At 44.0% G+C, this 14,934-nt stretch overlaps 1 protein-coding gene across 2 annotated transcripts in view; it reads left to right on the plus strand.

Moving 5' to 3' along the window:
• The window catches only part of EML4 (EMAP like 4), a 107,874-nt gene that overhangs the window by 55,036 nt on the left and 37,904 nt on the right, over nt 1–14,934 (plus strand). For both annotated transcript variants that reach the window (XM_034060396.1, XM_034060395.1), the window contains exons 2-5: nt 2,124–2,306; nt 8,497–8,626; nt 12,302–12,475; nt 14,176–14,304. In XM_034060396.1, coding sequence (XP_033916287.1) covers nt 2,124–2,306; nt 8,497–8,626; nt 12,302–12,475; nt 14,176–14,304 — 616 coding nt within the window. The remainder of the gene's footprint in view (nt 1–2,123; nt 2,307–8,496; nt 8,627–12,301; nt 12,476–14,175; nt 14,305–14,934) is intronic.

Genomic DNA, 14,934 nt, shown 5'->3' on the forward strand with positions numbered 1-14,934 from the left:
ATGCTGTTCACTGGCTGTGGAAAATGAACCCTGTTTTTAGGGTCATCCAGATGTGTCAGGAGTACTGAACACTGAAACAGGGCAAGTTCAGGTTGGATCTAAGGCAGAAGCTGTTCCCTGTGAGGGTGCTGAGGCGCTGGCACAGGGTGCCCAGAGAAGCTGTGGCTGCCCCATCCCTGGCAGTGTTCAAGGCCAGGTTGGACACAACTTGGAGCATCCTGCTCCAGTGGAAGGTCTCATTTTGACACTGACAGTACCATATGTGCACACATACCATGTTTCTGCTGTCATTTGAGTACCAGTGCTCTTACCCTAAACCCCTCTTTAAGGCCTTAGGACCCCCATCTGTGTGTTGTCTCCTCGTTACTACCAGCAAGTACTGCAGATGGTGCTTTTATCACAGTGGGTCTTGTTCCCAGCAGATCTCTTGTAGGTCATGGGCAGCTTTGGAAATGTGAGCAAGAAATCAGAAATGATGCTATTTGTATTCTCTTAACTAGTTTTCCTCTTTACGTAAATATATCTCCTTGTAATGCAGTATAGTGAGAGTGGCTCATGAAAGGCCTGGATAGATACGAGACAGCATGAGGGAAAGACCAGATATGAAGCAGAATTCCATCTCCTCCCTTCCTCTTCTCCCACTTCTAAATGAGTGACTTGCCTAAGAGCTCTTTCCCCTCTGAGGGTACATTCCCTTTACTTACCTGAAGGAAAAGGTTTCCTTCATTGATTAATGTACCTTTACCTTAATTCCTTTCTATATGCTCCATCAGTACTTGACAGAACTCATACTACCTCCTTAAAATTCATACGCAAAACTGCTTTCTTGTAGCAGTTGTTTTGTCAATGAAATCTTAACTCTCCCTTTCAGTTTAATAATAACTATGAATACATTGCACTACTCATATCGGGGGCTTTCCTAATCCCTTTTGCTAGCATTGTGAAAGCAGGACTGTGAAAAATAGAGTTTTAGGACTGTTGCTTATATTAACTTCCTTCCCCCACCCTTGGTAGTTCTTCATAAGGTCAGTGAGCTTAAAGCTTAGCTTGTATATGATCACAGTAATAATACCAGCTATTTACCCTTCAGTGTCTATATTTCATAGAACATGAGCTCACATTGTCTGTACGAGGGTAATACAGGTAAATGTTGTAACCCTGCAATAGAAAGTTCCTTCCTGGGTATTTAGCAAGCCCTAAATGAGGCTGGGGGAGGAATTCAGTCCCTTGTGATTGAGCAACATAGTCTTTTATGAGGCTTTTTTAGTGGCTGGCCTGGAACTTCTTGGAATGGCCAACTAAAAAGGATCTGTTCTGTGTTGTTTTGGCTTGGCAGAAATAACGCAAGGACTGTCAAAGGCAAAGAGTATGCAGAAGCTGTAATTTCCCTCTTACCACTGAAGAACAGATTTGGCTGGATTGTGTCTTCAATGCTAACCTAGCTCTGTGTGGCCAAGCAGATTGCTGGAACCTTTCTATAGCCTCTTTATTTGCTGTTCACTTCAGGCCAAGTGTTCTAAGGTCATGGGGCTTCTGGCACGTCCAGGCTGGTGATGTGAAAAAAGCTAAAGAGAAGAAGTCAAGAACTCTGAATCCAGACCATTGAAACCAAGGTTGCCACTTGATGCAATTAGGTCATGGCTAGCAATACTTGTGTGGTCAAACTGTGGCTTTATACAGTTATTTGTTTAACTTTACAGCTTGCTTTAATATTGAGCCATCATAATGAAAGTTCTTCAGCAGATCCCACAGAATATATAGTGAAACTTTACCACAGTTGGACAATTTTAGTTCATTCACTTGGCTATTGAAATAAGCTTAATCCTGGCCTTGCTTCTAATGGTAAGCACTATTTTAACAGAAAGCACATTGCCTTTTGTGACTGTAATAGAGCCACACTCCTTAAGCCAGTGGCTTAATAATGTTTTTGTCTTGAAGCATTAATTTGATGTGTTTAACTTAATACCCATTCCTTCTTTGCCTGAACACGTTCGTTTGAACACCTTCAGTATTGCAGAATGGTGGGACACACATACCCATGCAGCACATCATGTTTTCAGTGGCTTTTCATTGAGAACGCATCAGTTGAATGCCTCTTCCTACTCTGCTTTCCCTCTGTACAGATGACAGCATCTCAGCTGCAAGCACGTCTGATGTCCAGGACCGCCTGTCAGCCCTGGAGCTGAGAGTGCAGCAACAAGAAGATGAAATCACTGTGCTCAAGGCAGCGCTGGCTGATGTGCTGCGGCGTCTCGCTATCTCTGAAGATCATGTAGCTGCTGTGAGAAAATCAGCACCAAGCAAAGGTAAGGCTGTAGTTGGTGGGTTCTTTATAGGGTTAGGATGTTGTCATTTAGAATGTTCTCTGTCGGTCACTTCGTTTTTCCCTTTTCTGTCTCATTCGCAAAGGTAGGTATGTTTTGAACTGAAGGATTTGGGTTTTTAAGAGTGGCTTCCTAGAATATGGCTCTGATCTCTGAAATACCATATTAATCTGACTGTTTGCTAACGTGTTTACTCAACATCTCTGAGCATTTACTTTCCTTCTCATTGAAAGGTTCCTGGTTTAACTGGTGAAAAGCTTTACAGCTGCAGCCTTTAATCAGCCCCAGGGGCTCTGGGGCTCGTGGGCACTTCTGAGTCTCAGCTTTGACTTCACCTGGAAGTTACTCTGTTGAAGGGGCATGTTAGTGGCTACATTCCTAAATGAAACCCAAAACAAATAGTCCAGAACACCTTGTTACCGAATGAGGAAGCTTTTTGGCTTTAGTTAATTTCTGTTCATCTGCTGTTCATCGTCACCAATAGGTTCCTTGGAAGAAGTAGCCCTGTAGCCCCTCAGCAATATCTCTTGCTTAGCGAGTTGTACGTTGTGACTTGAAGTACACCCATGCCACCATCAGCAGTGTGACACTGAGCACATCAAAGCCTGTGCTTGTCTGGGTGGCTGTGTTGTGCAGGCTGAAAATGCAAGGGATGCAAATGCTGGAAGTTTGAATCGTCTCAGATGTGGCAGAGAGATCAGATTCCTTAATGAAGTGTTTCTGCAGTCTCTGCCAGATGGAAGGAAGTGATGCTTGGACTCTGAATCCTGCCATTCTCTCTTGCTCGCTAAATGGTAGGCTGTTGTCATCCTTGCTTATAAATGCAGCTTTTATCTCCTCCGTATGCAGTTCCAGTCTCATCGAGATTGAGACTTCCGTCTCTAACTGGGTGTAAAATAGAGTGCTAGCAAGGATTGCGACTAAATCATTCTCTGCTGTTTGCTGTCCATTATGACAAGAAGAAGATATCCAGGTGGAAAATCCTGGACAAAATACGTGCAACATAGGACCCCCTTCTTCCCATTTAAATGCAGAAGAGCTGGGATATGAACACGTGGCTAAAGACATTCGGCTTGGAGCTGTCTAGTACCCAGCAAACTCCATGCACCAGCAGAGCAAGCTTGATGTCTTCTGCAGAATGCCTTGGAGCTGTCTCCTTCCTGGGACTCCTCTGAGGTTCTGTAGCCATGCCAAGTTATCCAGTTGGATTTGTTCAGTGAAAACTAACTGAATTACTTATTGGGGGGAGGAATGTCTAAATACCTTCAGCTTTGGGCTGTTACATCTCTACCAGTTAATGACAATAACATGTAACTGTGAGGAAAGAGATGGGGGCAGGCTCAGAGATGTACACATATGTACACATAGGAACTTCAGTGAGTTCTAACTAATTGGCACTGTACCTAAATTGTGGTGCCTGTGTCCCCTTTGTGTTCAGTTACCCAACAGGCAACACACTAACTTTGCTGTTAATAAGATACTAATTCACTAATAATGCAATCAGCTCCATGTCACGAAGGAAAATGTTTGACAGTCACTGCAGTTTTGCACAAGTTTGACATGAGACTTGGTGAAGAAGTTTGATGTGAACATTGATTTAAACATTGATATATTAATGAATGTTTCAAATCGAGCTAGCACATAGCTTTTTGAGAATAGCTGTGGTTGTCTCTGAATGCTGAAGATGTTTCATTTGAAGGATGACAGCACAGTGAGATAGATACTTCTGACATATCCTGAGCTTACAGGAGCCATAGGACCAGGAAAAGCCATCCTGAATCTTCCCATCGACCAGAAGAGTTTTAGTTGGAGTGAGAGGCAATATCTAACCTGGTTTGAACAATCCTTTCCTACTTGTTGCTGCAGAGGGTTTTCTGAAACCTCTGTTTTGTTTCTTGTTGCCTCTCCAGCAGTGCCTTTGAAGAGAGCTTTTCCATAAGCTAAAATAAGGCTTGTGGACAGAAAGGGACAAATCCCTGCCCTTTGTCCATTCGTTTTTCTCATTCAGTTTATGGCTAGTGCAAAAAGAGATCTCTTCATCCTTTGTGCTGGTTTGTCTGCAGTGCATATCTGGTGAGCTCCTGCTCTGAGTTTACTTATCCCTTTAGTTTAGATTGATAGGTGAAGATAGCTGGCTTGTATTATCCCTGTAGTCTGTCTGGGTTTGTTTTTTCTCCTACAACTAACACTTGTCTGTTATTGCACAGTGGAAAGCAGGCTGGGAGTGTTTGTATATGGCTTGTTTCCCTGTTTATTCCTCAAAGCAAAGTCATTCTAAAGGGAGAAAACGTTTTCAGACTGAAAAGGCCATGGTGGTACTTCTCCATCTGCGCACACAGCTGAGGAGAGACTACACAAAGGAGAAACTAACAGGACCTGAGGACTGGGAATGTGGAAGAGCTTGATTAGGGGGAGTAGGTTCCCAGCAGCTACAGGGTTGGGATGAGGGGGTTGTAGTGCATGGGGTCGGCTTGGTTTGATTTCTTTTTCCTTTCTATCTTTCTCTTTCTTTTCCTATAATAGATGGCTTGGTAAGAAGGATTTCTCTGGTGGGAAGTCTTTGCTTTTGGCTGCTCTGTGCTCGTGTTGCCACACGTCTCTGCTCTTGCTGCATGACTGATGCTGTTAACACTCACAAAAAGATCCAAACCCAAAGATTACCTGGACCCCAGAGGAAAGGAAAGCATAAAGCACTCTGGTACTTGTGGCTGCCAGCAAGACAGATTGGCTCACAGCTGGTGCCTGGAAAACCTATTGCAGTCTTCCAGGGTGTCAAAATGAGTGTAATGGGAGAATCCATCCCTCAGGCTCTGGGTGTGGAGGCAAGTTCATGGCACACAACTGCACCAGTGAAGTGTCTCAGACTAATGATATCACTGGGCATGAGCTCGTGCCTGAAGAAGTGCCCATCTACCTAAAGCACGTCTGATGTCTGCCTATAGAGAAGCAGAATTCATGTCCTTTTTATGGACATGGAAGTGATGAGGAGCCTTGTCCCAGGTTAAACCTTTGGAGGAACATTCCCCATTGCTTGGGTGAGAATAGAGTTCAAATAACCCATACACAAATTCAGCTCACAGAGGGAAACTGAAGCAGTGGTTTCCAGAGAGGCTGCCTCAGAGTGCAGGCTGGCAGACCAAGGGGCAGTTCAGTTAAAGCAGTGATGTTGGGGACATGCAAAAGCAGCTCTGTAATGAAGTGCAATGTGTTTTTATAACAGGAATCAGGAGAGTTTTCCTTTCCTGCTTCCTTCTCTCTTGGGAAATAGTGTAAAATCCTAAGTAGCATTTTGCATCTAACTCCATCTTAACTGCGTTGATGGAAGCACAGCACTTCAGGTGTCATGTTCATCACAGTGGTTTCATTTCACTACCATTGAGACATTTGGGTTTGTATTGACAAGAACTGACTTCAGTTTCATTGATGCAAGCTTCATCAGTGAAAGCATGAAATAGACTTGCCCTCGTGGTGTTGGTCAGCATGCTGTCATGTGCGGAATTGCTCTAATAACTGCCCATGGTTAGGTTGCCTAAGCAGGGAATACAAGTGTAGACAGGAAAATGCTTGTGGTTAGAGGTAGGATATAAGCTCTTATCCATGATATTAAAATTAACCTGGCAGTTGTTTTACGTTTCATTGCACATAGAGCATGGCATAGCTCAGCTGTGACTGACCAGGAGTTATGTGTGATTTATGAGTCACTTTGGTTGAGAAACCTTCATCTCCACCTCAGTCCTGTAAGCTATGTGTTGAAATGAGGAAGTACTCTGCAGGCTGACATCAACATCTGCTTTCCTGAAACCCAAATAAACCCAAAGCTGCCAAGCACATCCTTTCTCGTTCTTGCTTTCCTCTTTGTGTGGAGCAGCGTGTTCCTGCCATGAGCATCCGTAATGTGCTTTGTCCTTGGATGTAAAGCACGAACTGATGCTTGTCATAGTTAGTAGGGGGAATTATTCTAGATGTTGTCAGTGAAGAAAATAGCAGTGTTCTTTGCTTGACAAAACTGAGCAGTTTGTTCCCTATCTTAGTAACTTCTCATAGGGTGTCAGTAGCATTGATGTTCTCTACACTCCCCACTGAATGCTTTCCCCACTGTACTGGGAATTACTGCTACTGTATGTCCTGATCTGTGTTTCTAGAAAGCTGTGCTAGTGCTGGTTGGAGAGGCATTGATCTGTTACAATGAGCAGACAGAGATGTTAAGTTCATCCACAGTTCAGGAGTGAATCATAGGCATTGATGTTATGCATCTCCACAAAGAAGATGATTTCTTCTGTCACTGAAAAGAAGCTTATTTATAGGCTTCTAATACTAAAAGTGCTTTTTAAGCTTAAGCGCTTTTGTTGTTGCATCTGAGTTAGAGGGGTAAGAATCACTTCAGCTTTCAAGGCTTTGTACAGTATCTTCATTTTTAAAGTCAAGTCTGTGTTCCAGATGTGCATGTTACAAATAAAAGGGACTTGAAGTACCGGCAGTTGGAGGGGATGGTGCAGGGTTGATTTATGCAGAATTTAGGAAGAATCTTTGCAGTCTTCCTGTATTTAAGTGGCAGGCTGAGAACATTGGGGCTGTTCAGCCTGGAGCAGAGAAGCTGCGTGGAGACCTCATAGCAGCTTCCAGTGTCTGAAGGGGGCTACAAGGATGCTGGAGAGGGACTCTTCATCAGGGACTGGTTTTTGCCTTCATCACATGGTACTGAATTCTCATGTACCCTTAATGGGTGCATCTCATATGTAAAGTGCTTTCTTAAAGTAAGAACTAATTTGCCTCTCAGCCTGCCTGATTGAATGTGATGTGATAAATGGACCAAATGCTGGTGTTGGTCAAATGACGCATCAGTGTGAGTGTGCTCTATGTGCAGAGCAGTCAGTTCTCCCCCACTGGCTTTTTACTCCTCACTTCAATCTTCAATGCGTGGCCTCGTGTCTTATCTATGTCACACTACTCCAAGCCTGCCATGAACACAGACCTGTTGTTTCCCTGTCTCTCCTGTCCTTCGTACTTGTTGCTGAAGTCAGTGACTGGACATTGTGACCCCATGAGATGCTGTAACAACTTGTTTGTTAAATGGGGATGTGGCATGGAGATGGGGTCTAAAGTGACTGCTGATTTTTGAATGCTTAATGAGGATCTTATGCTTCAGAGGGGAAAAGCAGAAGTTTAGCCCCCAAGGGGCGGAAGGGGCAAAGCTCTTTTCTGGGTAAGACCTTAGAAATAAGACAGGCACACAAAAAAAGGCTAGTGACAGTGGGAAAGGGTGAAATGTCAGGTTTAAGTGCCTTGTATTTCACTGATGGGCTGGGGCAGAGGCAGGTCTGGGAGCCAATTGCCAGATGAGCATTCAGCTCTTTAAATAGAAGAGCCTTCTCTCCCCCAGTCTTCCTTGCAATCCCCTCCCACATTCACTGCATAGTTTCAGACTTCTGCAGTGAGTGAAGTGGGCATCTGACAGACAACAGCCTTCTTCACACACACAGCCTTGATTCATCCCCCAAGGGAGTCTGTCATGTCACTGCATGTGGCTGATGTTCCATGGAGTGAGCTGTATCAACAGCTTTGTACCAAGCTCTATATTGACCTGTTCCATGGGGAGATGGAAGAGGCAGCTGAAAAGCTTGAGTTCTGAATCCTTAGGATCACAACCCTGAAATAACTTACTGATGCTTCAAGTACAGAGAGGGTTTCTGCCTGCAACTGCCTTCCTCTTTAGCAAAGAGACAAAGAGCAAACTGAAAACAAGAAACCTCACGTGGTGTTGTCTGAGCTGTGATGGGTTTGAGCACCAGGGTTGGAATAACCAGATCTGCTGCCCCACAGCTTCTGGAGCTATCCAACTTCCCAAGGCTAGCCATAGTCTCTAATCTATGGGGATCACAGCTGGAAAGAGATGTGCTCCATCACTCCATTGAGGTACTTTCTGGCAGTGTGGCAGTAAAGAAACTCTCCCCTATTGAAATGGATTCTTGCCTGTCTTAGTATCCCAGCTTTCCCGTCTCCAGGTGAAGGATTTCACCAACGTGTGTCACTGGATGTAGGCTAGATAGCTGTCCTGAATGCTGGGGCTGCTGCCATGGTGATACTGGGTCCACATCTGAAAGCTTTGGTTGTTCAGATGGATCCTTGGATACAGCTGTAAAACCTCTGTGTTCTTCACTCTTTTCTTCCCTAGGTCAGCCAGGCCTCCGAGAAGCGATCTCGATGTCCTGTATAACCAATGGGAGTACAGGAAGCAGGAAAACAAGCCACAGTTCATCTGTTTCTGTTGCCAGGAAAGAAACCCTTTCGTCTGCTGCAAAAAGGTAATGGCTTGTTCTGAACACTTAAAACATTGTCTTTAAACAGACAGTGAGAGCTCGAGTTTTGCCTCTGCATGACCCTCAGCAGAGCATCCTCAAGCCTGGTAAGGCACAAATTACACTTTGGACTTGTACCATGTTCTCAGGCAGCTTACAGCAGGGTTCTATGAAGAATTCCTAACTGGAGAGTATTTCTGTAGGGTCCAGTATCCAGAATGCCCAAGGGACGGACCAGGCAAAGGTATTTCCAATGCAAATGGAACAGTTTTGCTTCTGGTATTCACCTGCATCTTTATTCTTTAATCCAGGAAATGAACGGACAAAACTGACTTCGTTGTCTGCAGGGTAAATAGTAGGCAACAGCAAAAGTGCTGCGAAGCAATAGTGAATTGTGTTAAGGTAAAAATTTACCCCTTTGTATAGACATCTTAACCCAAAATATGGCTACTTAAGCTTTACGAAGGATATCTGTATTGGAGTTCAAGTGTATGGAAATAACACTGTTTGGGTTCAGAACCAAACAGTAGCCTTTTCCCCCTTCTATGTAATGTTTTCAATTGCACGTGGTAAACACAGTGTTTGCGTAACTGCTTTCTTCCGTGGGTCTGTTAGACAGTGAGTACATGCCTTCTTTAATCAGTAGGGTTTGCACTTATTCCTGCTTGCTGGGAAGAACAGGCTGCCAGATGTAGCCACAGGGCAGAGAATACTCTAATGTGTAACTGTGGGTGAGTTATGGGAACAAATTCTTGGCCTCTGTAGAGTCCTCTGGTAACTCCAGTGGCTGGTTTATCTTCTAGCGTGGATGTAAATACTGTGCTGTACAACAAGACAGGCAAGTGATATACTTCAGGGAATAAAAATGCTGCATGCAAACAGAAACTGCATGAGGGCAAGCCAGGAGCTTTAGTGCCCTTGGAATTTGGAAAGCAGGGGTAATGCCTTCCTCTTCACTGTGTCACGTTGCATATCTTTCTCTTTATTGACTCTTTACTGTTCAGCAGTAAAGTAAGTGGTCACTGTGTGTCTCTGTTGCTGGTGTGACAGGCACTGGGACAGAAGGCATTCCTGCGAAAGGGATTCCTTAGTTAGCACTTTTCCATTAATCTCAGCCCTGTGGCTCCTGGCACGTTGACGAGAGCCAGTCCAGTTCCCGTTGTGTTCAGCTTGCCCTTGTGCTGAATCACCTTGATTCATTGGCTGCTCAACACTTAACTACAGAAGAAAAGCAGAGTGGAGTGGCCAGCATCCCTTTCATCTGAGTTATGGTCTCTGAAAGGAAACCTGCATAGGCCAAATGAGGAGAACTGTACCATGCAGAGGGCAGCTCTCCCTGGGCCCCCAGATAACTGTCCAGGGCATGTTTTGGTGCTTCCAGTGAAGGTGAAGGTACATGACTCCCTTCTTCTTCTCTTGTTTCAGGAAGGTCTAGATCTCTAGTTATCTTTCCAGCAGGAGTGAGCAAACCAAAGAAATTCAGCACAGAGATACTCAGGCTGCCACACGTGTACATCATTTACTTTCAGGTTAAAACGGCAGCCAGAAGAAGCAGCCCGCTTGCAACCTGGTGGTAGATAAAAGTGCTGTGTTGGAACCCAAGGTGTACCCTGTGCTGCAGCTCAAAGAGGAACCAGAGTGGTCCAGTGATTCTTATGGCCCACAGGACTTTCTCTTCTGCCTCTCTTTTGCTGTCGGACAGTTTGAAATCCCCAAGTAGAGGGAAGGGGGAAATTGGAAGTATCTTCCTGAAAGATGAGATCTTCAACTCCCAAACCACCCAAACCCCTCTGTCCTAGTAGCCAAACAGTGTTGTGAGAAACTGGCATTTATGGGAGAGCACATGCAGAGGTCTAGGAGTGTGCCTTGTGGAGCAGGAATAGCCTCTTGTTTAGTGGCAAGAGATTCTGTGCGTTACTGTTGCTGTATTGCCTTTGTTGCCGTGGACTGCAGCATCTTTAAGATTGCATCGTGTGCCTGCAGTGAGAGCTAAGTCTGCTGATTAAAGAAGAATCCTTTGAATGTTTCTACTTAAGAAGGGACTATTGGCTATAAATCATTAACCAAAACCCCACAGGTCTTCAAGCTATTCCCCCTTTGATCCTATTAGATATCCGCAGGACAGCTTAGATTTGTTTCCATCTGTTGTTCCCAAAGGCAAATTGAACTCCACTGGGTCATATTGCCATTTTCCACAGGTTTGCAGAAGAAACCCTGAGTGATCCTCTACAGATGTATTTTGAGGTTCATGTTGCTTTTCATGTTTTGACCTGTTCTTCAGTGCTGCTTTGGAAGCATTTAGGCAAGTTGAGCTCAAACAAGCACTGAGGGCTCTGTCTCGGTGGGGGTAGATGATAAGCTTTAAGTGAAATAAAAGAGAGTCCTGTGAATGTTACATAAAAATTTGGGGCCCATTTTTATGTGGTTAATTTGAATATTATCTTATATTGAGTGTTTTGGGGGGAAAGGTAAATGGGAACACAAATAATGATGATTATACAATGGCTCAGCAGGGATTTAGTGTGAGGGAATAGAAATCTGGCTTTTCCCCCTTTGAAAGATAGCATTTCTTTACTTTGCAGGTTAATTCTTGTTTGGTATTTTTTCTTTTTTAGCCAGTGTTTGTACCTTGCTTTATTTGCTCACTGAGATACTTATTGAAAGACGAGGTTTTAATCTTGAATAAAAGAATTGAGCCGTGTGTTACAGAATAAGCTTGCAGGTTTGTGTGCTTCAGTATATTGCAAAGCATGCTGTTGCATAGAAGAACCTTTTAATTAATCTTTCTGTTCTGTTTGGTTAGATTCTTAATGGGTTTCAGGTTGTTAATGACAGGTACTTAAAGCTGTTTCAAATGGTGACCTAATAAACACAGCACTAGGAAACTAAAGATGTATCCTTAGCTGTCATTTCCCAAAGGCATTAAAGAAGCAGCAGGACAATGTGATGTTGATTGGATACAGATCCAAACAGCCATGTTTTCCTTTGAACTCTGGTACAGCCAGGGACCAGCAGCAGCATTTCCCTCTTTGGTGACAATGCAAACAGAAGCAGTACCAAGTGTATCCAGAAATACAAAGGGAGGTATATGTTCATGGCAGGCTTCAGCTAAGCAGAGTGCAGGTCACTATCCTTCCCTTCACTTGTGCTAAGCCTTGGCTGGCAGCAAGGAAAGGTTCTGCATGAGCTGAACCAGAGGATGGGTTTTCTCTGTGGGATGACAGACTTGTGGTGCATCATGTGTAGAAGCACGGAATAGTTTGGGATGGAAGGGACCTCCAAAGCTCATCCAGTCCAACCCCTGCAATGGGCAGGGACCTCTTCACCTGGATTAGGCTGCCCAGAACCACATCCAGCCGGGCCTTAAGGAAGTTCTTCTTGAGAAGAACCTGCATATTCAAATCACAGTTGTACTTGTTTTAAAGTCAAAGTCAACTTGGTACAACTGCACAGGAGAAAGCAGGATCTGCCCTTCCATGCCTCCATCCCCTTCGTTATTGTGCATAAATCTTATTTCAGCAAAACACTTACCCTGAGGAGAGTGAGGTGTTCTTTCGGTGATTATATATAGTAAGTTGTTACATGCTTCTCCCTTCTTTTCACAGTCAGCTTTTCCTCTCACCTTTTAATTCATTTGCTTGTTTTGTTTTCCTTCCCCCTCTGTTGTACTTTATTTTACAGCGGTACAGAGAAAAAGAAGGACAAACCCCCAGGACAGAAAGAAAAAAAAGAGGAATCTCATTCCAATGATCAGAGTCCAGAAACTCAAGCATCACCTTCTCCCCAGCCCTCCTCCCAGCCTCTCCAAACACACAGGCAAAGCCAGGAAAGCAAGAGTTCTCCTCCAGCTAAAAGGTTTTCACAGTACCACCGTGCAGAATGAGAAGTGATTGTAGTGATCCTGAGCTCTGATCTGACAACAAGTCATGTGAAATTAGTCCAATTGTTCTTCTCAGATTACTCAATAAAGTGGCTGCATTTGGCTTTTTGCTTGCAGCACTTCCCTTTTTGGTCCCTGCTGGGTTGCAGGGTGGCTCGCTTTGGTTCTGATTCTTTACATGATTGTAGTTCTGGTTTTACACCCACATCATAGATGTACTTCACTTGAGTGACCATAGAAATATATTTGGAGTCCCCTCCAAGTTCCCACTCATTTCAGTGGGAATTAGGCGCTGAAAAATGATTTTTTAGTGGCTTTTTAAAGTCAAGGAATCAGATTTTAATATCTGGGTGATTCCTTCTGAGCTTCAGACCTCTACAGATCACTCTGTTGTGGTTTTTCTTCTTTTGGTTCATGGTCAGCTTTATGGAAAGTGTGAAATTCTCTTTTACTGTTCTGCTTGTAGGAGCCTCAAGCTCTTAAACAAACACCATTTCTTCTTCTGAAACTTGCTGTAGTTCACAAGATTGTTGTCTTGCATTGCTCGAATTCACAGCTCTAATCAATATCGAAGCCTTCACTTGACTGGTGCATGTTATAACGCTCCATAAAGGCTCTGTCTGCGTGTCTTGCCCACACTCTTGAGTTGTCTGAAGCTGAACTCACGGCCTGTTGCTCTCCTGCCTGGTATCTCCCTGTGAAGATGTTTGTCTGGAGTCTTGCTTACTAATCTTTTGCAGTGTGGGGAAGGAAATAAACGCCTTATTCAATCTCCTCCTGGTTTAACTTGATGTGATTAACCGGTTTGTCGCAGGACCTTTCAGCCTCTTGCCGTGCTGTGGAAGGAGCTTGCCATTGCTGATGCTGCGGCTCAGGACTTACTCCTGCAGAGAAAGCATTTCTGACCGGATGAAGTAGGATACTGCCAGCAGGACACATGCAGATTTGAAGAATCATTTGGGCTTGCTCACTTTTGACCACGTTTCCCATAATTAGAATGGGTGTGAAATTTGGTCACTGCAAAACTCGCAGGCTTCCATTCGTGTCAATTGGCTACGCTAAGACTGCTGAACATTGGAATCCACACTCATGGGTTGAATCATCTGTACTCTTGGGCCAAACCTGGTTTGCCTGATTCATGCGAGAAGTTTGCAGATAGTTGCTTCAAAAAGCTTAAAGCTGGAAATGTGGTTTAGAATGTAAGGTCTGCAAAACGGCCTGAGGAAGCTGAGCGGATGGAACTGTTCTGCCTCAGAAATCAGTGTGTTAAAGCTGGTGAACAGTTAATCAGGGGAAAAAATCTTCTTCCCTTTGTTACCTTCTGAAGTGACTTTGTTCCTAATTTATTCTTTTAAATTAGCCTCATTTTTTTCTCCTTTAGTAATTTCTTAGCAATGTAGTAATGAAGTGCAGAGACCGTTCAAGTCTGTATGTAAGAGCAGTCGAAAATGGAAAGGAATGGATAAAGCCTTTGGCAACTGTCTTGCTCAGTTGTTTGCATTCATCCAGTTAGAACCTTTTGACTAATCTTTTCTCCCCTGTTTCACGCTTCAGCTGAAGGAAGACCTCGCTCTGCTTTTGTCTCCTGCTGCTTCACCTGTCCATTGCATACCAGTTCCACTTGCTTTTGTATTACCTCGCTTGTCATTTTTACATGGTTTTCTGTTTCTTCCAGCTTAAAGAAATCCCTGACTGCTGAGAAACCTCACAGTGCTTGGGAGAGCGCGGATGACAGCCGGAACAAGCTGCTGAGAGCAGCATCGAGGTCTAAGTTAATATCAAAAGTGGCAAAGAACGCAGATAAGTACGTGCCAGCTTGGTAGGGAAAAGCAAGTGAACTTGAGAGTCAAAATGTTACCTATATAAATTGCTATATATAGAAAATTGCTTTATTTTAGCGAGCCTACTTGTGTATATGCCAGAACCTTTGTTTTTATCAGGAGTAACTACTTGCATAACTCACCTATGTGGCACTCCCCATGCCTGTGGAATCTTAGTTGTTATTAACTGCAAATGCAGGATTTTGGTGTAAATATATTTTAATGTTGCCCAAATAAGTTATTTCTGCTCCTGTCAGCACAAGGCCAAGAGTCTGCTCTTTGCTGTGACTGCCTTGCTGACCCCTGTTGTGACTGACTCCTTCTTAACCCTCTTTGCCAGTGGGGTTTCCCACTTCACAGTCCCACAGGTAGTTTCTCCCTTTGACCTTGTTGTAATCTTGCTGGATGCGATGAACTCGCTGTGTTGCCTTTTGACTGAGCCCTCTGAGATCCCCCCCGTGTTTTGGGAGCTTCTCCTAGTTTTATGTCACCTGCAGACTTCACATATGTGCTCATTAATCCTCATTCCAGTAGCCATTAACTGGTCCAGGGCTGAAGTCCCTGAAAACCCTCCCACTATGGCAAATAAAACCCTTCAGATCTTTCAGAGTGGT

This window comes from Melopsittacus undulatus, chromosome 3 (genome assembly GCF_012275295.1).
Source record: "Melopsittacus undulatus isolate bMelUnd1 chromosome 3, bMelUnd1.mat.Z, whole genome shotgun sequence".
Taxonomy (NCBI): domain Eukaryota; kingdom Metazoa; phylum Chordata; class Aves; order Psittaciformes; family Psittaculidae; genus Melopsittacus; species Melopsittacus undulatus.